We start from the raw sequence: 23,373 nt of genomic DNA, 5'->3' as shown, positions 1-23,373 counted from the left end.
AACACCGTCTGAGCCTGCCTCCTGAGACATATATTTTGAATGTGTACGCTATCCATACATGTTATCCGGGGATACGGTACCCTTTCTAACCTTTGTGCAATCACGTGCAATCCATACTGTGCCTGACACCGTCTGAGCCTGCCTCCTGAGACATATATTTTGAATGTGTACGCTATCCATACATGTTATCCAGGGATACGGTACCCTTTCTAACCTTTGTGCAATCACGTGCAATCCATACTGGGCCTAACACCGTCTGAGCCTGCCTCCTGAGACATATATTTTGAATGTGTACGCTATCCATACATGTTATCCGGGGATACGGTACCCTTTCTAACCTTTGTGCAATCACGTGCAATCCATACTGGGCCTAACACCGTCTGAGCCTGCCTCCTGAGACATATATTTTGAAAGTGTACGCTATCCATACATGTTATCCGGGGATACGGTACCCTTTCTAACCTTTGTGCAATCACGTGCAATCCATACTGGGCCTAACACCGTCTGAGCCTGCCTCCTGAGACATATATTTTGAATGTGTACGCTATCCATACATGTTATCCGGGGATACGGTACCCTTTCTAACCTTTGTGCAATCACGTGCAATCCATACTGGGCCTAACACCGTCTGAGCCTGCCTCCTGAGACATATATTTTGAATGTGTACGCTATCCATACATGTTATCCGGGGATACGGTACCCTTTCTAACCTTTGTGCAATCACGTGCAATCCATACTGTGCCTGACACCATCTGAGCCTGCCTCCTGAGACATATATTTTGAATGTGTACGCTATCCATACATGTTATCCAGGGATACGGTACCCTTTCTAACCTTTGTGCAATCACGTGCAATCCATACTGGGCCTGACACCGTCTGAGCCTGCCTCCTGAGACATATATTTTGAATGTGTACGCTATCCATACATGTTATCCAGGGATACGGTACCCTTTCTAACCTTTGTGCAATCACGTGCAATCCATACTGGGCGTGAGAACGGCTGGCGAGCTGTTAAGCAAGCTACAGCACCTGTCCAGACAAGTACAGGGATTCCCTAGCGAGGAGACTTATTTGATTGTTTTCAATGTTGGGACAGCAATTTTTGGGGAGCACTATACTCTGGAGAATGATAGATGGGGCCCACCATACACTGGAACATTCCAAAGGTGGACATCAGACACTGGAGCAGCATTTGCAGGGCCCATTATACACTAGAGCATTAGAAATGGGGCCCATTATGTTTGGAGCATTATTTGGGCCCATAAGACAGTGGAGCTTCATCCATGGGGACCAACATATACTGTAGCATTATGTGGAGCTCATCATATACTGTTTCAAACATTACAGTGGGGAAAAAAAGTATTTAGTCAGTCAGCAATAGTGCAAGTTCCACCACTTAAAAAGATGAGAGGCGTCTGTAATTTACATCATAGGTAGACCTCAACTATGGGAGACAAACTGAGAAAAAAAAATCCAGAAAATCACATTGTCTGTTTTTTTTTCATTTTATTTGCATATTATGGTGGAAAATAAGTATTTGGTCAGAAACAAAATTTCATCTCAATACTTTGTAATATATCCTTTGTTGGCAATGACAGAGGTCAGACGTTTTCTGTAAGTCTTCACAAGGTTGCCACACACTGTTGTTGGTATGTTGGCCCATTCCTCCATGCAGATCTCCTCTAGAGCAGTGATGTTTTTGGCTTTTCGCTTGACAACACGGACTTTCAACTCCCTCCTAAGGTTTTCTATAGGGTTGAGATCTGGACACTGGCTAGGCCACTCCAGGACCTTGAAATGCTTCTTACGAAGCCACTCCTTCGTTGCCCTGGCGGTGTGCTTTGGATCATTGTCATGTTGAAAGACCCAGCCACGTTTCATCTTCAATGCCCTTGCTGATGGAAGGAGGTTTGCACTCAAAATCTCACGATACATGGCCCCATTCATTCTTTCATGTACCCGGATCAGTCGTCCTGGCCCCTTTGCAGAGAAACAGCCCCAAAGCATGATGTTTCCACCACCATGCTTTACAGTAGGTATGGTGTTTGATGGATGCAACTCAGTATTCTTTTTCCTCCAAACACGACAAGTTGTGTTTCTACCAAACAGTTCCAGTTTGGTTTCATCAGACTATAGGACATTCTCCCAAAACTCCTCTGGATCATCCAAATGCTCTCTAGCAAACTTCAGACGGGCCCGGACATGTACAGGCTTAAGCAGTGGGACACGTCTGGCACTGCAGGATCTGAGTACATGGTGGCGAAGTGTGTTACTTATGGTAGGCCTTGTTACATTGGTCCCAGCTCTCTGCAGTTCATTCACTAGGTCCCCCCGCGTGGTTCTGGGATTTTTGCTCACCGTTCTTGTGATCATTCTGACCCCACGGGGTGGGATTTTGCGTGGAGCACCAGATCGAGGGAGATTATCAGTGGTCTTGTATGTCTTCCATTTTCTAATTATTGCTCCCACAGTTGATTTCTTCACTCCAAGCTGGTTGGCTATTGCAGATTCAGTCTTCCCAGCCTTGTGCAGTGCTACAATTTTGTTTCTGGTGTCCTTTGACAGCTCTTTGGTCTTCACCATAGTGGAGTTTGGAGTCAGACTGTTTGAGGGTGTGCACAGGTGTCTTTTTATACTGATAACAAGTTTAAACAGGTGCCATTACTACAGGTAATGAGTGGAGGAAAGAGGAGACTCTTAAAGAAGAAGTTACAGGTCTGTGAGAGCCAGAAATCTTGATTGCTTGTTTCTGACCAAATACTTATTTTCCACCATAATATGCAAATAAAATGAAAAAAAAACAGACAATGTGATTTTCTGGATTTTTTTTTCTCAGTTTGTCTCCCATAGTTGAGGTCTACCTATGATGTAAATTACAGACGCCTCTCATCTTTTTAAGTGGTGGAACTTGCACTATTGCTGACTGACAATACTTTTTTTCCCCACTGTATATGGGACCAATGATTCTGTATGGAGAAATAGATGGGCCTCGTCATGAGATGTAAAAAGTGAGGTATTTTTCATTGTACTATACCGCTATTTATCTGCCGTATCGGAGCATGATGAGTTGTGGTATGTGTTAAAGGGGCGCTCTTTCGCCCAGGGCACATGAAAACCTGCAGCCAGCCCTCCCCCCCCCCCACAACTTTAGCCAAATAACCCCCATTTTTCAGTGCGTAACTTGTATTATGAAGTTAATTAAGGTTGACAAGCTTAAGTAAGAAGAATTGATGCTTTTGGCATTCAAATGGGCACTGTAGGTGTGTTTCCTGTCCTCCTCTCACTGCCGACTTTTATTCCCCATTGACTTACATTGGGTTTCGTGTTTCGGGACGACCCCGACTTTTCCCTATAATCGGACGATCTTGCTTGACCCGACTTTTGGAAAAGTCGGGTTTCACGAAACGAAACGCGACCCTAAAAAACCAAAAGTCGCTCAACTCTACTTGTAAGTATTGGAAGGAAGGGAATATGGCAGTGGGGTGTTTACATTGCAACTCCTCTACTGAGTATACCCGCCATTCCTCGAGGTGGACTAGGTGTTTCATAGAGGTTATACCCTGACAGTACCACTGATAGAAGATGGGGTGAGAATGTCCATCTTGAAAGTGAGGATTACCAACAAGTAAAAGAAGGAGAGAAACCCAGGGAGACAGCTGGAAATGTTGGCGCAACCTCTGCCATGTCCTCCATGTAGACATCAGAAGTGGGTTAGCTCTTACTTCAGCTGGCAATTCGGCATAAGGGAGGTGTAAGAGGGCAGGGAGAGCAGGTCCCGATATGAGACAGCATTCCAAGTCATATTGGGCGTAACAAGACGTCCCTCCTAGCCAATCCACCACCTTATAGTGGCTGATATCAGGGAAGCTTATCCCCCCATTTCCCCTCAGCTGTTGGAGTAATTTAAAGGCTATACGGGGCTTTTTTCCATCCCAAATATATGAGCGATACAGATCATTGATCTGATTCTCCTCTTTAGGAGCTAAATGAAATGGGATGGTATGTAAGAGGTAGGGGAGATGTGGAAACTGTCATTTTAATTAAACTGGCTCTGCCTAGGTATGACAGGCTAAAATCCTTCCATTTGGCTAAGGTGAATTCTAGGTTTTTGAGATATGAATTAATATTGGTTTTATATAATTTGACTGGGTGTCTTGTCACCTGTATACCAAAGTATTTTAATGAGCCAGCAGTAAACTGACATGGGAACCTCGATACCCATAACGGTCTGGAGGGGCCACGCAGCATCATCACTTCTGTCTTGTCCCAGTTAATATTGTAGCCCAATATGCTTCCAACATCCTCCAATTCTTATATGAGGGAGTTCAGGACCTGTTTGGAGTTGGTTACTACCAGTCTTGTTGTGGGTGACAAGGACAGTTCCACTATGCTTTTCTTCACCCACTTTATGTTGTTCACAGATGCCTATAATCGGCTGGGCGATATCCATCATCATATATTTTACACTCTTTATAGTATTTGACAAGTGCCATTCATACTCAAGTAGTCAAGTGCTGGTATACATTAGATAGGACTGACCTGCTGCACAAGCTGCTAGCCACTTTTCACTTCTACTTGGCCTTTTTGCAATCAGGTGTGTACAGTTTTCAAACTTCTGAAAAACAAGGTAGAAAAAAAATTCTAATGGCTATGTCCTGTTCACATTTGCATTTTCTGGATGATTTTAGAGCATAAAGCGCAAATAAGTATCAGAAAACATATTATAGTTAATAATCCAAAGATTGTCCGGTCTTGAAGTACACGTTTGCAGTCACTATGGGTGAGTGCATAGGCAAATTGCATACATGCAGTCACATGCCGACAAGAAGTGTGCGGCCTCGCTTAATACACGTGAATTGAACGAGGTCGGACAAGTCTAGTCAGAATGTGACAGAAGGTATGCAAATTGAATATCTGTGTTTATATGACCTCCAATCTCTGCAACGATGAATCCTCAGAATGCACACTTTGTACCCCAAAGCCGGACAACCTTTTTAAGTCATGCCAGATTTTGACTACAAAACCATATACAAATGAAAAGTGTGAACTAGACCCTTACACACTGTAGCTCCACGTATTAGCTGCATATTTAGTGTCTAAAATTAGGAGCAGATCTCATCTTGTGGGATTATGACAGCTTTTCCTGACTGCCCAGGACTGTATCTGATATAGCTCCCGTCACTGAATAAACAGCTAATGTGCGTATATGTAATATAGCCATGTGCATGAGCAACTGGACTAGTAGTTTAACCAGTCTGATTTTAAAAGGTTATTCTCAAAATATGAAGTTATGATTCTGACATATTCATAGGATAGCAGATAACTTACCGATTGCATAGAGTTTGACTATATAATCTTGAGGTCAGGACTGTGACTGTTTCCGGCTGTACTACACTAGGAATGGAGAGAAGGTAGCAAATGTGCACCCCGCTCCAATAAAGGAGTATTATCATCTCCAAGATTCTATCCTTATATGAAGTAAATCTAATATTTATAATATCAGAAAACACCTCCAATTAGAAATGTAGCATAGTTCTTCCGATGTCGCTTACCCCATGTGCAGGGCATTGTTGTAGCTTAGAGATCAAGGGTTACGACCACTAACTACTAACAGTAACTATATGAGTGGTCATAAATATGGATACCTAAGCTACTGCAATGCCCTGCACATGGGGTAAGTGACATAACGAATCAGAAGAACTATGCTACATTTCTAATTGGAGGTATTTGCTAATATTACTACACCTACTACATATTAGGATAAGATCTTGGAGATGGGGACACCCCTTTAAAGTTCAGACTTTGCAGCGCTCAGTGTATTCAAACTAACACTGAATTATCCGTCTATCCTTAAAATATCAGTGTAAATGCATTAAACTCTCCTAAAGTGTGACCCGACTGGGCCCAGCCTGCAGTAAGCAGATCATGTCTGGTAACTTGTACTTGGCCATACAATAGTAAATCTCTCCTGTTACCTTCAAGAGTTGCATTGCAATATGCTTTCACAGAACGGTCATTAATGCATAAGGTTCTATACATTTTTGCACAAATCTCATGAAAAAGCTAAAATAGTAGTTTCCCACAGTAAATCCCACTGGAACTAATTTTCATTGCTAAATAAAAAATTTTAAGTAATGCAATAAAAATTGCAATTTAGTGACAACAAGAATGACATTTTACTTGCATCAGACAATTTTCCTAATGAAACGAGTGATCTGCCTGTATAGGCCCTAGAACAATAAAAAGGATCCCTCTCTTGTAGTATTACAATGTGAAAAATCAAGCATGGAAGCCACATGCAAATTAGCAGGAAGTGAATAGAGGGTGTGTCAATATACTGCTCAGTTATGCACTTTCAGCTAATTTGCATGGGGCTTTAAATCTTGATTTTTCACATTGGATTATGTTTATTGTTGTTCTAGAATCTATACAGCCATTCCACTAGTTTCCTTAGCCAAGTCATCTTGACAGCTTCATTTTAACTTCATCATTACAAGTATTGGCAGATTAATTAACTGCCCGCTGTATATTGATTGGCTGAATACAGAATTAAATTTCAATTAAAAAAAAACAACAAAACTGCTTCCTCAATAATTCTTTGTTAAAAAAAACTGTGCAACGGCTGAATTGGGAAACATTAAAAAAAGGAAAAAAAAATGATGAAAAGTAAATGTTAATTGTATAACCATATCATACACAATTACATAATATGACAACCTTCCCGCACTAATAATTTGTCTTATAGTTTTAACACAACATAAAACAATCTATTACCACAAAACATAGACTTCATGGTTTCTGTGACCGGGGCCGGTGAGTGAGGAGCCAGCTGACGCCAGCCAATATTTCATCTGGATGTACGCCCTTGGATGCACATCCAGTTGAAGTGTATTGCGGCGCACAGTCCCACCAGGCACGTGAGCAGCAATACACGCTGCCGGCCAATCAGAGACCATCAGCTGACATAAGGGTACAAATGACTTGGGGCCCATGGCAGATGTCATGAGCTCCCGGTGATTGCACGCTGAAGTCAATCACTTTCTAATTGCACTGCAATAAAGTTCTATTTTTCACCTGGATTTTCAGCTGGAGGAGTTTTTTCTATTGGATGTATACAGCACCGAGTCTCGCAAGAGTGACTTCCCCCGCGCCGCGGATCTCAGTCATAAAGCAGCAATTTGAGCGGGAACCATCAATTAAATAAGCAAGGGGATCACCAGATGCATAAATTCAAACTACTACCAAACCAGAAAAAAGTACATGCATCAAAGGATTGGGATCACCACATTAATAATTTGATTCAAAAATAACAATTTTTATTGTAAACACCACATACAGATTGTTAAAAACATTTAAAATCCCAAGCAAAAAAGGACAGAGGATTTGGGTCCAAAGAATATAAAAGTAAAATACTCAGAAAAGATCCCACACAGTCTAATCTGATGGCACATGTGTCACACAATCAAATGATATATATACCATATATGCATGCTGTTTGACAGACTAAATACAGATCCTGATGCACACCAAATTCAATAAGAATCCAATATCATGTGCACTTTATAGCGTTAGATATCTAGTTCCAATGAAACAACAGATCATTAAGGTGCAAAAAGGTAGGTGATCCAACAATAGTGAGTCATAAATACTCCAGAGGCCACAAAGCAGTTCTCTATACTTTACCCCACTACTGCTAGGTCAGTCGTCACTAAAGGTACTGTCACACTTAGGCCTGTTTTACACATCAGTTTAAAACCGCCAAAATGGCGGAAAGCGGATCCGTTGCTGTACTGATGACAACGGATGCTACCAGACCTTTTTTTTTAATGGATCCGATGTAGGAAGACTTTTAAAGGAACCGTAGCCGGGGAAGAGAGAGAAAGAGAGAGAAAGAGAGAGAGACTGATTGATTTTTTTTGTGGCCGCCAGAAATGATTTCAGAGTTAAATTTCCAGCTGACTTCTTTCCCCCGGGCATGCGCACTATAAAATGCGGATCCTGCAGCACAAAAAAAGTTGCATGCTCCGTCCGGGCATGTCGGCGGACGCCAAAAACATGGCGAATCCGCAAAAAACCGGATCCAACGGATGGCCATCCGTCAAGATCCGCCGGTAATGCAACTCAATGGGAAAAAAAACGGATCCACCAAGCAAAATGGCGGATCCGTTTTTTTATGCAAAACGGCGGATTTTGTCGGATACTGACAAACAGAAGTGTGAAACAGGCCTTAGTGATGCACCAGCGATCCCGAACAGCGATATGACGCGGTCAGGATCGCTGGTGCTTCGCTAAGTGGTCGCTTGTGAGCTGCCACACAGGCAGATCTCACCAGCGACATCACAGGAGTCAGGGGTCGCTACTTACCTGTCAGACGCGGCGATCCTGACGTCCTCCCGCCCGCGTCCACGCGTCGCCACAGGAAGCCCAGCAGGAAGCTGACGACGAGAAACGGTCCAGGACATTCTCGCGCGATCAGCGATAACCAGCGGGGGAGCGGGTTGGAGGTAAGTATCAGACATAGCAATATCGCTAGCAATATTGCTGCTACGTCACAAAAACCAGTGATGTTATAGCGATATTGCTAACGATATCGCTGAGTGTGACAGGCCCTTAAGTCAGATACACAATAGAGTAGGTGAGACATGAGCCAGACTGTGTGGGTACTAAGACCCATGCGTATCGACACCTAATGTGTCTTCTTCAAGGTCAGCAGTGATTAGTGGTGTATTACCCCTATTTTTACACATGAGCAAAATAAGTACATAACAGCTGGGTGAGCAATGGCGGCGATGAATCATAAGTGCAACTGGTCAGCGTGGTATAACTCCCACTGCGCATGTCTGAGACTCTCCTCGTCAGAGGAAGCTCAGTGCAAGGGAGGTGTGTTGTGCGCCTGTGCAGTCCTAATGTGTTGCCTTGGCAACAGGATTACCTCCCCATAGCACTGTGCAGATCTTACTACGCATGTCAGCACTCATAGTGACAGCAGTGAGTCAGAAGTACAAATAGACGGCGCGGTGTATCTCTCAGTGCACAAGTCTGAAGCTTTCCCCGTCCAGGGAGATAAATGGGGGAATAATCAACAGTCTATATCAGTTGTCAAAACGGCATAAATGCACATGGGTGATGCTATGCAGGTCTTGCTGCACAAGTCAGACAGCCCCACTATTGTATAAAAATCCAACAAAGGGTTAAGTCCAGGCCTGTTACCACAGACATAATAAAGCGTAAATAGGCACTTACTAGATAAACATATCCTAAGTGGGTATTACTATTGCACTGAAAAAGACTAAAAGCCACAATGTTACTCCAAGCCATTTTCACAGCTGTAGTCCAATGAAGGAATGTACGAAGTACAGCTATATCAGTATGGGAATGTAACAAGTAACTATTATTTCCAGTGCGCAGATAACAAGAAGTCACCCTTCTATATCTTTATAGGACCCAAACAGCAATTAAGTTCCTACAGAGATTATTATACACATACGTACAATGTTAATCACAGACCCAGTGTATGACGACAATGCAAGACGTAGAAGATGTTACACTGAGTAAGCATGTCTCAGTGTCCCCATAGAGTGATATTTTCCTCTAGCAATTGTTGAGGGTTTATTATCCCCAATGTGGAATGTTTTTACCCTTGTTTCCATATTAACACCTCCACACTTCTAAACTGAGGCATTCAAAGGTGAACATAAATAAGTCTTAGTCATGTAACGGTGTGAGCTGGCTGTTCCTATTTTTGTAATTTTTCTACTCTTCTTCGCTCTGACATGGAAACTACTGTATACTCACAAAATGGTGTGGGGGTCACATATGGCTCCCGGGCAGCCGGTTGTGCACCCATGATATAGATAGATACAAAATACTCACACATTAATTATCTCACCTCAGAATCTATAAAAACGCAAGGCAGCTCGCCAAGTAGCCGGATCAGGGTTTCCCTCTCTGGATCGCTAAAACCAGTTACCTGGACAATTTGCAAACTCAGAGTCGCTGCCATCTTGCCATCTAAGAAATGAAATAATGAAAAAAATTAGAAAAATTATGAAGAATGAGAAAACATCAGGCATGGTGCCGCTTTATCACTGACTGCTCTTTAGAAGGTAATCTTATTACAAATTGTGACCGCAAGCAACAAATGATAGCCAGAGTATAAATATAAAATGACTCCTCAGCAAAATGTATGGATAACTTGACAATTGGGCGTTACCATTGCTCTTGCCAATCAGGGATGTGGAGTCGGAGTCGGTGTCATGGAAATTGAGGAGTCAGAGGTTTGGCTTACCGACTCCACAGCCCTGTTGCCAATAAGGTGTGTCCCTACAAAGCCTAACTCAGTCCTATCAGTGCGAGACTACGTAGGCCCAAACCATACTGACTCCATGGATTTTAATGCCTGGTGTAGAATTAGTTATACATTTCCATCCAGGAGGAATAATAGATGAACAACACAACGCAGAGTTCTGAGAAATGATGATTCATAATTACTATTTTTGGGGAGATATCAACTAAGACAGACATTTACGAAGAGCTGATGCGTTCGCTAATTCCTTTCCAACATACACCGAACTTGTGTGACAGACATCTTGTGCATATGTACAGGGGGGCTCAGGACTGATGTATTAAAGCTATGAATTCCTCAAAAATTCTTTGTTAAAAAAAAATTGTACAACGGCTGAATTGGGGAACATTAAAAAAAAAAAAGGAAAAAAATGAAGAAAAGTAAATGTTAATTTTATAACCATATCATACACAATTACATAATATGTAATATATATAAAAATGAATTCCATTTTTCTCTTCCTATGATGAAAAAGAAGAACAGAATTTAACCTAGACTAAATAGTTTTTTAATTAAATTTTGAAGGGTGGATTACTGTAGCAGGATACAGTGTTCTACACTGTTTCAAGTATTTGCCAAAAATAAAAAAAAGTCCACTGAAATTAGTGGGGTCACGACTCACGACCAGCACAGAAGAAGAGGGTATAGAAAGAAAAGACTGCAACGAACTTGGCTTTTCCATTTCTCTGGGAAGTAAAATCTGTCCATGTCATTTCACTCTTTGAAGGTATGTCTGCATAACCCCAGAAAAGGTCTATATTTTCAGAGGAGAGGACTCCCTGCAGCTGTGTAAGCCACAATATGGAAATTAAATGTTACAAATAGGGTTTCGTGCAACCCTAAAAGGGTCATGTAGGCTGCGCTCCCCAAGCTTCCTTCTTTACTATGAAAAGAACAACTACTGATGTAGGGAGAACCAGAATAATGGGAATGTATATATAAACACAGAATAGAGGCAAAAAATATAAAATAAGCCTTTATTAAAATTATGGCCAAACAACAACAACAGAGATATATGAAAAAACATATAAGAAAATATATAAAAAGGCAGAGAAAACCGCACAATAAATAAATAATAATTGAATGTATGTACTAATAATGATGTCACCACTTATGGAATAAAAAATATATATTATATAATAATCCCTATATATAGCAACCAAACCACATAGTAGGCACAATAAGACAAAAAAATGTGAAAAATAAATGGTGAAAAATTATACCCAAAATTGGTAAGAGTGAGAGTGATAAATGTGCACCAAGAAAATTTATATATGTGTGTAAACGAATAATGGTGCAAAAAAAAAAGGGGGTATAATAAATATGCGCCTATTGAAAGCAATACAAAAACTTAAAAAATATTGTTAACAAAAATAAATCAGGAACAAAAACCAAGCAGCACATGCGCTAAGTAATGGAAAAAGGGCCACAAAAACCATCATAAAAAAGCGCTATATGGTAGAAATGGGCCAAAGCAATAAGTCAGACAGCATGTGCGCTAAATAATGTTGCATAATTGAAGTGGGCCACAATACATAAAACCTAATGCACCTGATAGCAGCTAATAAGGCGCTTACACAAAGGTAGTGGGCCAGAACTATGCAGCACCATACAGCACAATACACTGCTTGGGAGACAATTGCAAAGACAAAATACTGAGCTGCAGGGATACACCACAATGGGACGTTCATTCAGCAAAGACTGTCCTGAAAAAATATAAAAACACAATATCGCGCAGTTGGTTACCTGAAGGGTGAAATGACCAGGGAGTGGTGAAGGCGGTGTGCCAAAAAGAACGCGCCCCGACGCGCGTTTCGGAAAAGCTCCTTCGTCAGGGGGATGGTGACGGACAGCAACTTTTGGCGGATCCTCACAAAAAACGGATGCAACGGACGGCAATCCGTCACAATCCGCCATTAATGAAAGTCAATGGGGAAAAGACGGATCCTCAAAAATAAAAAAATTGAGGATCCGTTTTTTTTCAAAACCTGGCGGATTGTGACTGATTGTAAAAAACGGAAGTGTGAAAGAGGCCTTAGGTCTACATGACAGTATTCGTTTATACAGACAACTTATGTTACTACCTGTCAGCACAGGGCAAACCACATAAGAGTGTGGAAGGTGACCACGTTGTGTGGGGGGGTCTCCTGCACCAAGTGGGAGGGGGACGCCGTGATCATTAGTAGAAGAGAAGGAAAAGCTGTAACTACTCTGGAATTAGGAGTTGGGCTACTGTGACTACTTATGAAGATTGCCAGCTTCCGTATTAAGGCCTTAATATCAACCAATACCTTACATATATTGATATGTTTTTTGTGCACTTTATATATCTTTCAGGGTGCAGTTGGGCCCAAATGGTTCTGCAAACTTGTGGCCTCTGTTCACACGGGATGCATTCTAGTTGGCACTGGGCAGCCCCCCTATATGGTGTTACTAAGAGGCTGTGAGCCAGAGGCCCTGCATTCCCTGTGTGAACACTGCCACATGCGGATTATTTCTTCTGCACTGGTGTGCCACACGGCCAATCCCTGATTGTAGGCTGGCTGTTTCATTTGGTGTTATTGCACCTGTGCAGCTGCCATTTTACTTGGGTCCGCTGCACCTTGTATTAGTGCAGATGCATTTAGGCCTGTCTGGTTTGCATCTGAATTTTTTGGAGGATTTTTTTTTCCTCTTTTTGAGGTTTTCATGTTATCATGAAGATAGGAGGGGAAGCAGACTGCATTGGCTATTGGGTAAATTGGGGGTCGTTGTGACTACTGGGGACATTTGGAGGGGAAGAGGACTGCATTGTCTATTGGGTAAATGGGGGTTGTTGTGACTACTGAGGACAATAGAAGGGGAAGAGGACTGCATTGGCTATTGGGTAAATTGAGGGAGATCTTGTAATTACTGGGGGGGTCAAGGGAGGAAGAGTACTGCACTGTCTTTTGGTAAAGTAAATATGGGGCTACTGTTACTGGGGTGGGGGTTCAGGTGAGGACGAGAAATGCATTGTCTAATGGTTAAACTGGGGGATGACTACTGGGGAAGCTAAGTGGGGAGAGGACTTGCACAGTCTAATGATAAATTGGGGGGCTGGTGTGACTAGTAGGGACATTAGAAGGGGAAGAGGACTGTGATGGTGAACTGGTTAAATGGGGGAGGCTGCTGCAACTAATGATAACCTTAGGAGAGAAACAGATACTACAATGGCTGCATGGGAAGGATGGAGTAAAGGAATGTTGTAATTACTGGAAAAAATAGAGGGTCTCTTGTGCGTCTACCTTATTCACAGAATACAGGCTGCTGTTCACTGCTTTTTGAGTCTGCAATAAATGTAATATCATCACTGCCTCTTTGCTCTATCATTGGAATTACTCTTACTACTTCCCAAAATAATTTAACACCCCATTTTAAGTTCGATACTTTAAAATGGACAATATAAAAAAAAAAAATCTAGTCTCTACCCACATGCGACATTCCATAGTTCTATGTGAGATACTTAGAAAGCGAATATTAATTCATCAGTATTACCCAACCTGACATTTTATTAATTCATCTATCTGAAATTGTGAATGCTCAACGGATTCATAGTTGACTGCTGATATAAAAAGCGGCAGAATAAGTTAATGTCTCCTTTTTAAGTAATCTAAGGTATTTGATTGACATATGCAAGCTTTAAATAAAGCACTAATTATTCAACTACTGTCAAGTTCATCAGAAAAATCAATTACTTTTAAAGTGATTTATGTGAAACTGTGAACTGTGCTAGAAAGTTCACTTTGAAGACGACATAGCAGATAGGAAAGGAAAAATGAGAATAAAGCTTTTAACAAGGGCCTATTAGAGATAAGATGTCATGTCCCTAATTGGATCGTGGCAAATGTTCTAGATTCTGCTAAAATTGTAAGAGTAAAAACAATGGGCTCCGCTCTTATCCTGATGTCCATCTTCATTCTCACATCATTATGATGACCGATGAAAAGAGATTACCCAAAAACACCTGGATAACTCACTGACGTCTCTTCAATTTTGGACTTATAGACAAAGAAGTAGAAGGTTCACATAATTATTGACTTGGATTTTGGTGCAAAAAAAAAAAAAACACCCATCAAACCGTTTAAAACACTCGATAATTAGCTTCTTGATTTTAGTTGGAAAACATGTATTTTTAGTGTGGAAAAAAGTGTCATGTCAATTGTCAAATCTTAGGGAAACCCATCAAATATGCTTATTAAAACAACCGGAAGCAGAACACAAGGTACCAATAAAAAAGGAAGATTTTTCTTTACTCCAAAAAAAAGCTTAAAAAGAAATGGATGAGAATGTCTCCTAACCCTGTCTGTCCTTATTTTAATCCTACACTGGACTATCAACAAAACATAAATTGGGCGACATCTATAATTTTGGCAAGGATTATGTAAAGCTTTAAGAGAAAGGACTTGATAGGCCTCATGACACATGTGCTTGAGTAAATCCCGCCTAATGATAGTAATTCGGGGCATCTTTTCTTACGGCTCATAATTGTGCTCCACCTTTCAACACTCTTACATTTTTAGAGTTGTACATTTTAATGGGTGCAGAATATCGGCAGCATCTAAACTCACCAAAAGCTCATCGTGGGAATGTAGCCTTATGGCATAAGAGGTGACAGAGAACATAACACATGGGAAAATGGTAAAATGCACGTGTTTTAGGTGTGGGTATTTAAGGGATTCTTTGGGGACATGTTAAAAGTAATCTGTGACAAATCTGAGAGCAGTATGATGAAGGGGCAGAGACCCTGACAAAGCTTCCTCAATTACTGGGGCTTGATAAAAAACAATTTTATCTGCTCCAAACGCTCTAGTCCTTCCAATGATGAGCTCCAGCAATGTGGTTATCAATATTAATGAACTCTGGCTATCCGCACCACTGATTGACAGCTTTCTGCCTATCAGTGGAGTTGGTGGAGTTAGGCAGAAATCATCATTGAGAAGACTAGCAGAGCTGCAGCAGATAAAACGGTGATTTTTAAAAAAAAATCAAAACTACATCAAGAAGCCTATTGAGTGATATAGTGCTGGAATCAGGGTCTGTGTTCCTATGGGATGCTGCCCTCAGATTGATAAACATAATTATTATTATTTATAATGACAGAGTTCCTTTAATAAACTTTATATAATATATCTTGGGATAAATAGACTAAAATTTTCTCACTGTTCATCACATGTCCAGCAAGATTTTGAATTATTCCAGTTCCATTGAAGTCCCAACCACTGTGCTCTATAGTCCTCCTACTACCTCAGTTTGATTGATAGGCTCGACATGCTGAACAGCAACTGCTTCTTCTGCAGATGGGAGCGAAAGCTGAACTTTCCATACAGAGCATGCTCAGGGGATGCAGAATGCCTCCAGCTGATGTCAATCCAGCTCATATGACTAGCGGCATCGTGACCGCACTGAGACAGAGCAGATAAAGTGATCGGGACATAGAGCAATCCAAAGGAGAGCAAGAAGTAGAACTCCATGTGGGGCAGCGATCTAGCACTTCTGCTAAAGAAGGTAATGTAAAGATGGCCAGAGAGGGTGGCCAGATGACTACTTTCCGAGATGCATCATGCAGAAGAGGCAGACAGAAAATGCCCTTCCAGGAAATGTGATGATGAAGTGGAAGAAAGCAGAAGGTTGGACATCAAGAAACTTGGAAAAAGCTAGTTGGGTGGAGGAGCAATATTAGAGCCTTATGGCAGTCTGGCGACTCAAAAAAAGAAAAATATCAAACTAAGGTCTGAAAACCCCTTTAATATAGTTTTATGTCATGCTTCACTTGTTCCTTTGCAGCCAGACAATATGCCCTAATGTCAAGATATAATAATGGAAGACTAACCCTATATGAAAATAATCATTTAGTACGGAGTTTATCTGTGAAATCATAAAGAACATAACGGGAAAGTAAATGTGACTTTTGTTTGCTGGTTAACAATTCTTAACAGGAAATCTAACATTTAGAAGCCATCATATCAAAAAAGTCATCATGATCCTAGCTGCGAATAATGGAGAGTGTCACTGTCAATTTTGCCTTCTCACATTCGTTTCCCTTCACTTCATCTGATTTTAATAATCCCTGTCAAACCACAAACAGTCCACATTACATTCCTGACACCGGAGCTTTCAAGAAGACAGAATCTCAACATTCATTTAGACACTACAAAAGAAAGCTGTCCAGCTGGACAAATATTATTTCCACACTTGACAGTCTCCACAGTTAAGTATGCCTTTTAATTTTAACTCGAGCTGCCAAGGGCTTGATATCAGCTTCTTGTTCACTGTAGATTGACTTGCAGGATTAGAAGCACAACAACTGGAATTGTGATTGACTAGTATTTCCTTTTTTCCCTTTGGAGACTAACAAAACCATAAGCACAATATCAGGCTTCTGTAGCCGATCACAAACACGCATTATATATATCTATTTCACAATTAGTTTGTTCTCTGATTTTTCTTACATGGTTCTGCTGGTTTTGTGTGTGGACTCATATGAGTTAAGGAGAGTCATTAGATGCTGCCTAAACCACAGGCAAGATGAATCTGAGAACGGGTGTGTGAGTGTAGCCAGGTAAGTCATAAGGCCCCGTTACACATAACGATGTCCCAACGATCCGACATGGATGGGATCGCTGGTGAGCTGTCACATAGACAGCCCCTCCAGCGATCAGAACCTGCGAGCAAGCTGGTTTCTATTGTAAACATCGGGTATCCAGGAGCCGCGGCTCCTGGACACCCGATGTTTACATTAGAAACCAGGATTCAGCGTCGCTGATCGCTGATCTCTCGCTGCCACACACAGCGATGCGTGCTGGCTAACGGGAGATGATGAAAAAATGGCCCAGGCTGATCGAGCACGATCAGCAATACCCAGCGGGGGGGGCCGGTCACTGATCCCCGTAACACACAGTGATCTCGCTAGCGAGATCGCTGTGTGTGATGGGGCCTTTACTCTGAAATGTTGTGGCGGTTTAGAAAAACATTGTTTGGAAAGGACAATATAGACTATATTAAAGAGAAATGAGCATGGAATACAGTGAATATTCATTTCTCTTTAGCAGCGGGAACAGAAGTTGGCCCCAGCTGCCGACTCCGCCAATGCCATTCCCCACCTCCTCACCAGAGCCTGAGCCGATAAGGACTATAAGACACACCCCTCATATTCCTCCACATATTTGGAGGAAAAAAGTGCATCTTATAGTACGAAAAATAAGGTATGTAGAGTCACTACAAACAGTGTTTATTTCAGTTAATGTTGATGATTATGGCTTACAGCCAATGAAAACCCAGAAGTCATTATCTCAGTAAATTAGAATACTTTACAACACCAGCTTGAAAAATGATTTCAAAATTTGAAATGTTGGCCTACTGAAATGTATGTTAAGTAACTGCACTCAATACTTGGACAGGGCTCCTTTTGCATCAATTACTGCATCAATGCGGCGTGGTATGGAGGCGATCAGCCTGTGGCACTGTTGAGGTGTTATGGAAGCCCAGGATGCGTTGATAGCAGCCTTCAGCTTGTCTGCATTGTTGGGTCTGGTGTCTCTCATCTTCTTCTTGACAATACCCCATAGATTCCCTATGGGATTAAGGTCAGGCGAGTTTGCTGGCCAATCAAGCACAGTGATACTGTTTTTAAACCAGGAATTGGTACTTTTGGCAGTATGGACAGGTGCCAAGTCCTGCTGGAGAATGAAATTTCCATCTCCAAAAAGCTTGTTGGAAGCATGAAGTGATCTAAAATTTCCTGGTAGCCAGCTGCACTGACTTTGGTCTTGATAAAGCACACTGGACCTACACCAGCAGATGACATGGCTCCCCAAACCATCACTGATTGTGGAAACTTCACACAAGATCTCAAGCAGCTGGGATTGTGTGCCTCTCCACTCTACCTCCAGACTCTGGGACCTTGAATTAAAAATGAAATGTGAAATTTACTTCCATCTGAAAACAACACCTTGGACCACTGAGCAACAGTCCAGTTCTTTTGCTCCTTGGCCCAGGTAAGACGCTTCTGGCGTTGTATATTGGTCATAAGTGGGCTTGACACAAGGAATGTGACACTTTTAGTCCATGTCCTGGATACGTCTGTGTGTAGTGGCTCTTGAAGCAATGACTCCAGTAGCACTCCACTGCTTGTGAATCTCCCCAAAATTTTGGAATGGCCTTTTCGTAACAATCCTTTCAAGGCTACGGTTATCCCGGTTGATTGTGAACCTTTTTCTACCACACTTTTTCCTTACACTCAGCTTTCCATTAATATGCCTGGATACAGCACTCTGTGTACAGACAGCATCTTCAGCAATGACCTTTTGTGGCTTACCCTCCTTGTGGAATGTGTCAATGACTGTCCCCTGGATATCTGTCAAGTCAGCAGTCTTTCCAATGACTGTGGAGCCTACTGAAAAAGACTAAAGGACCTTTGTAAACACTTAGGAAGCCTGTGCAGGTGTTTTTTTGTTAATTATTATATTGAGTTTTCATTGGCTGTAAGCCATAATCATCAACATTAACAGAAATAAACGCTTGAAATAGCTCACTCTGTTTGTAATGACTCTATATAATACATGAGTTTCACTTTTTGTATTGAAGAACTGAAATAAACTTTTCGATGATATTCTAATTATGTGAGAAGCACCTGTATTTGACACACTTCTGATTTTGCAAGTTTTCCCCCCTACAAAGAATGGCGAGGTCTGCAATTTTTATTATAGATACACATCAACTGTGAGGGACAGAATCTAAATATAAAAAAAAAACAAAAAAAAACAGAAGACCACATTGTATGATTTTTACATAATTAAATTGCATTTTATTGCATGAACTATCTGATCACCTACCAACCAGCAAGAATTCTGACTCTCACAGGCCTGTTAATTTTTCTTTAAGAAGCTCTCCTGCTCTACACTCATTACCTGTATTAATTGCACCTGTTTGAACTCTACCTGTCCAGTCCACACAATCAATCACAATCCAACCTCTCCACCATGGCTAAAACCAAAGAACTGTCTAAGGACACCTGGGACAAAATTGTAGACCTGCAAAAGGCTGAGATGGGCTACATGACAATAGGCATGCAGCTTAGTGAGAAGACAACGAATGTTGCTGCAATTATTATAAAATGGAAGAAACACAAAAGGACTGTCAATCTTCCTCGGTCTGGGGCTCCATGCAAGATCTTGCCTCGTGGGGTAAGGATGATTCTGAAAAAGGTCAGGACCCAGCCCAGAACTACATGGAAGGGATCCGGTCAATGACCTGAACAATGCTGGGACCACAGTCTCAAACATTACTGCTAGTAACACACTACGCCTTCATGGATTAAAATAATGCAGGCATACAAGGTCCTCCTGCTCACGCCAGCACATGTCCAGGCCCATTTGAAGTTTGCCAATGACCATCTGGATGATCCAGAGGAGTCATGGGAGAAGGTCATGTGGTCAAATGAGACCAAAATAAAACTTTTTGGTATCAACTCCATTTGCAGTGTTTGGAGGAAGAAAAAGTATAAGTACAACCCTAAGAACAGGGTCCCAACCATGAAACACGGTGGGGGAAACATCATACTTTGGGGGTGTTTTTCTTCAAAGGGGTCAGGTTGACTGCAACGTATAGAAGGAAGGATGGATGGGGTCATGTATTGTGAGATTTTAGCCAACAACCTCCTTCCTTCAGTACGAGCATTGAAGATGGGTCATGGCTGGGTCTTCCAGCATAACAATGACCCGAAACACACAGTCAGAGCAACTAAGGAGTGGCTCCATAAAAAGTATTTCAAGGTCCTGTAGTGGCCTAGCCAGTCTCCAGACTTGAACCCAATAGAAAATCTTTGAAAGGAGCTGAAACTCAATATTGCCTTGTGACAGCCCTGAAACCTGAAAGGTCTGGAGATCTGTATGGAGGAGTGGGCCAAAATCCCTGCTGCAGTGTCTGCAAACCTGATTAAGAACCACAGGAAACATCTGACCTCTGTAATTGCAAACAAAGGTTTCTGTATCAAATATTAAATTGAACCTGTCAGAAGGATTGTGCACAGAAACCAACAGGCAGTGTCAGGTCAGCACAGTTATACTGATTAAAATGATACCTAGGTGAGGAAATCCGTCTTGTAGTTGTTGTTTAATCTTTATTTTCAGTTTTGAGTTAATGATGTGCACCTGCCCCGGGGCGGCCTCTGTGGGGGGGGGTCTTCATGTGGTGCTCTGATTCATCAGTATGGCTTCTGACAGGTCACTGATCCCTCACTGACCTGCCCCCTAGTTTATATAATGAATGTTATATATAAATCTTGGAAAAAAATTCAGATCTCTCTATTCTTTGTAGGTGGGAAAAAGTCTGCAGTGTATCAAATTCTTTTCCCCACTGTATCTGTTTTGCTTTATGAATGAACAGGAGGGTAACAACCCTGCTGGCGTCACTGCATGGCCTCCCATCCCCCGCACATCAACGCACTCACTGCTCTGGGTCATGCTGTGAATTCTGTCTGTTGCCAGTCCTGTGCTCTGTGCCTCTGCTCTCCTGTATGTTTCCTGGCTATGTGTGTATAGGGGGGCGGCGCCAGAACTCTCTGGTTCTTATGCAGTCAGGGTGCACCTGTTTAATCTGTCCCTGACCAATCACCTAGAGCCCTTGACTATTTAGTTCCTCCACACCCACTGAAACATTGCCTGTGCAATGTCTAATCTCAGTTAGTATCTTGCTGCTGAGGAAGCCAGGCCCTGTCCTGTGTATTTCTTCCTTCTCTGGAGGAATACTTCTTGTCTTGCTTTGTACCTTGTCTGCCTGCCAGGAGGCTGAATATCCTGGCCCTTGAGTCTTGGTCCCAGTACCTTGTCTGTACTCTGTCCTACCTTAGTCTCCCTTTCTCCTTGTCTGTGGCTTCCTTCCCTGCTGTCTTTCCTTGTGTCCTCCCTGTCTGTGCATCTGCACCCTTGCAGCTCTGTCTGTGCATCTGCACCCTTGCAGCTCTGTCTGTGCATCTGCACCCTTGCAGCTCTGTCTGTGCATCTGCACCCTTGCAGCTCTGTCTGTGCATCTGCACCCTTGCAGCTCTGTCTGTGCATCTGCACCCTTGCAGCTCTGTCTGTGCATCTGCTCCCTTGCAGCTCTGCCTGCTCGGCTCCCTAGCCGCTCTGCCTGCTCGGCTCCCTAGCCGCCCAGCCTACTCCGCATTCCTGCGGCTCCGCCTACTCCACATTCCTGCCTATATCCATACCTGCACCTCCTCTGTGAACAGGTCCAAATCCTGTTCCAACATACACCACTCCCTCCTGCCTACACCTGCTGTGTGAACAGGTCCCCACCTGTCCCTTCTCATACCACGCCAGTCTGCCCTGTGTCTCCAAGCCGTGCCTGCCTGCCCTGTGTCTCCAAGCCGAACCAACTTGCCCTGTGTCTCCAAGTCACGCCTGCTTGCCCAGTGTCTCAGCCGTCCCTGTCGTGTCTACCTGTCTGCTTGTCTATAGCTTCTGTCAAAGTGACTTTTCCCCGAGTGGGACCAGCAGCCACAGCCAGACACCACCCTGGAGTGGCACCCGACAGCTATCTGCCGCACAAGCCTGACCTCACCATCAGAGGCTCCAGTGAAGACCGAGGTAGCTGTCGTAGTCACGCCCCTTCCAGGGTAGTCTGGTTTGTGGCACAGTGGGGCCACAAACCCCCGGCTCGCGCCATTCAGCCAAGGCACGAGCGTGACAAGGAGAATGAAGTATACAGTAATAAAAATGCCACTGTAAGGCTATGCAGGGGCATCTTTCACAGTACTGGTCAAAAGTTTGGACACACCTGTTTATAAAATGGTTTTCCTTGCTCTTATTGGAACATGCAAATTGTAGATTCAGACTGAAGGCAGCAAAACCACAAAGGAACACATGTAGCAAAAGATTAGCACAAGGTGTAAAGAAAGGTATGAACAAACCATGCTATTATTACATATGTGAAAAACCTTAGATTCTTCAAAGTATCCCCTTTTACTCTGAAGACTGCTTTACATCACCTTGGCACTCTCTGAAACAGCTTCAACATGTAGCCACATGGGCTGACTTCCAATGAACGGCTAAACGTCATCAATATTTCATTTGTGGAATCACTGGCTTTCGGAATGTGTTAATGACTATTAGATGTGTTTTGCAGTGACAGTGTTGGTGTCACAATTTATTATGGGATTCATGGCAGCTCCGGTTCTGCTGATATTTAAATGTAGCTTTTCCTTTTTGTCCAGCAAGAGTTAATGTCAGTCTCTTGCCGGCAGCTCTTTTATGATGGTCAGATGATGTCGGTTGGTGACCACTCCCATATCTCTTAATACTCACACGACCATCTCTGATCGTTGGTAATAGATTTCTTCTATGCAGACCTGCTAAGAGTTTGGAGCGCTCCTGTTTCCGTGAAGCTGCTGGCTGTGGGAGTGCAGATTCTCTGCTGGTTTGGAGCTTAGCAGCAGAGTCTAAAGCAGAGAATTTTGCCCTTTTTCTTTGTCTGTCTCGTGCTTGTCACTTGCCCTGTGTTTTACCATCTGCAGTGGGGATGCTAGCGTCCTTGCCGGCCAGTGCACTAGCCAAGGTATACTGAGGTGACAATCATGAACTAGGCACGTGACGACTGCAGGGGAAAGGACTAGCATAGCGCGTTAGGGGAGCTTAGGGACAGGCCCAGGCTGGTGTCAGGAGGTATCCCATCCCTCACTCCCTACCGTTAGGGCCTTCCTCTCCTTTTTCCATCTCGTCGAATTTGTATGCTGTGTCATACGCCGACTTACATGTGTCCAAGCGTGACAGTTGGTACACAGGTCCATACAGCGCCAAGTCCTATTCCACAACTTTTCTAAGCCAGAATATGTCAAGAACCACTCAACTAAGAAAAGAGAAATTAAAGGCCATCATTATATTAAGAAAATAAGGTCAGTCGATCCAGAAATTGCTAGAACCTTGAAGGTATACCCAAGTGCAGTCATGAAAACCATCAATCGGTGGATGATGAAACTGGCTCTCATGAAGACCATCTGAGGAAAAGATAAC

General features: G+C 42.6%; 1 protein-coding gene across 1 annotated transcript in view; it reads right to left on the bottom strand.

The window, feature by feature from the left end:
* SLF1 (SMC5-SMC6 complex localization factor 1) overlaps positions 1 to 23,373 on the bottom strand; it is a 144,726-nt gene that overhangs the window by 112,747 nt on the left and 8,606 nt on the right. The window contains exons 2-3 of the mRNA XM_073589803.1: positions 9,890 to 10,011; positions 4,540 to 4,615 (exon numbers count right to left, since the gene is read on the bottom strand). Coding sequence (XP_073445904.1) covers positions 4,540 to 4,615; positions 9,890 to 10,003 — 190 coding nt within the window. The 5' untranslated portion in view covers positions 10,004 to 10,011. The remainder of the gene's footprint in view (positions 1 to 4,539; positions 4,616 to 9,889; positions 10,012 to 23,373) is intronic.

This window comes from Dendrobates tinctorius, unplaced genomic scaffold (genome assembly GCF_039654945.1).
Source record: "Dendrobates tinctorius isolate UK_male_01 unplaced genomic scaffold, ASM3965494v1 ptg000003l, whole genome shotgun sequence".
Taxonomy (NCBI): Eukaryota; Metazoa; Chordata; class Amphibia; order Anura; family Dendrobatidae; genus Dendrobates; species Dendrobates tinctorius.
The sequence above is the reverse complement of the archived record's forward strand: the minus strand, read 5'-3'. Positions and strand labels throughout refer to the sequence as shown.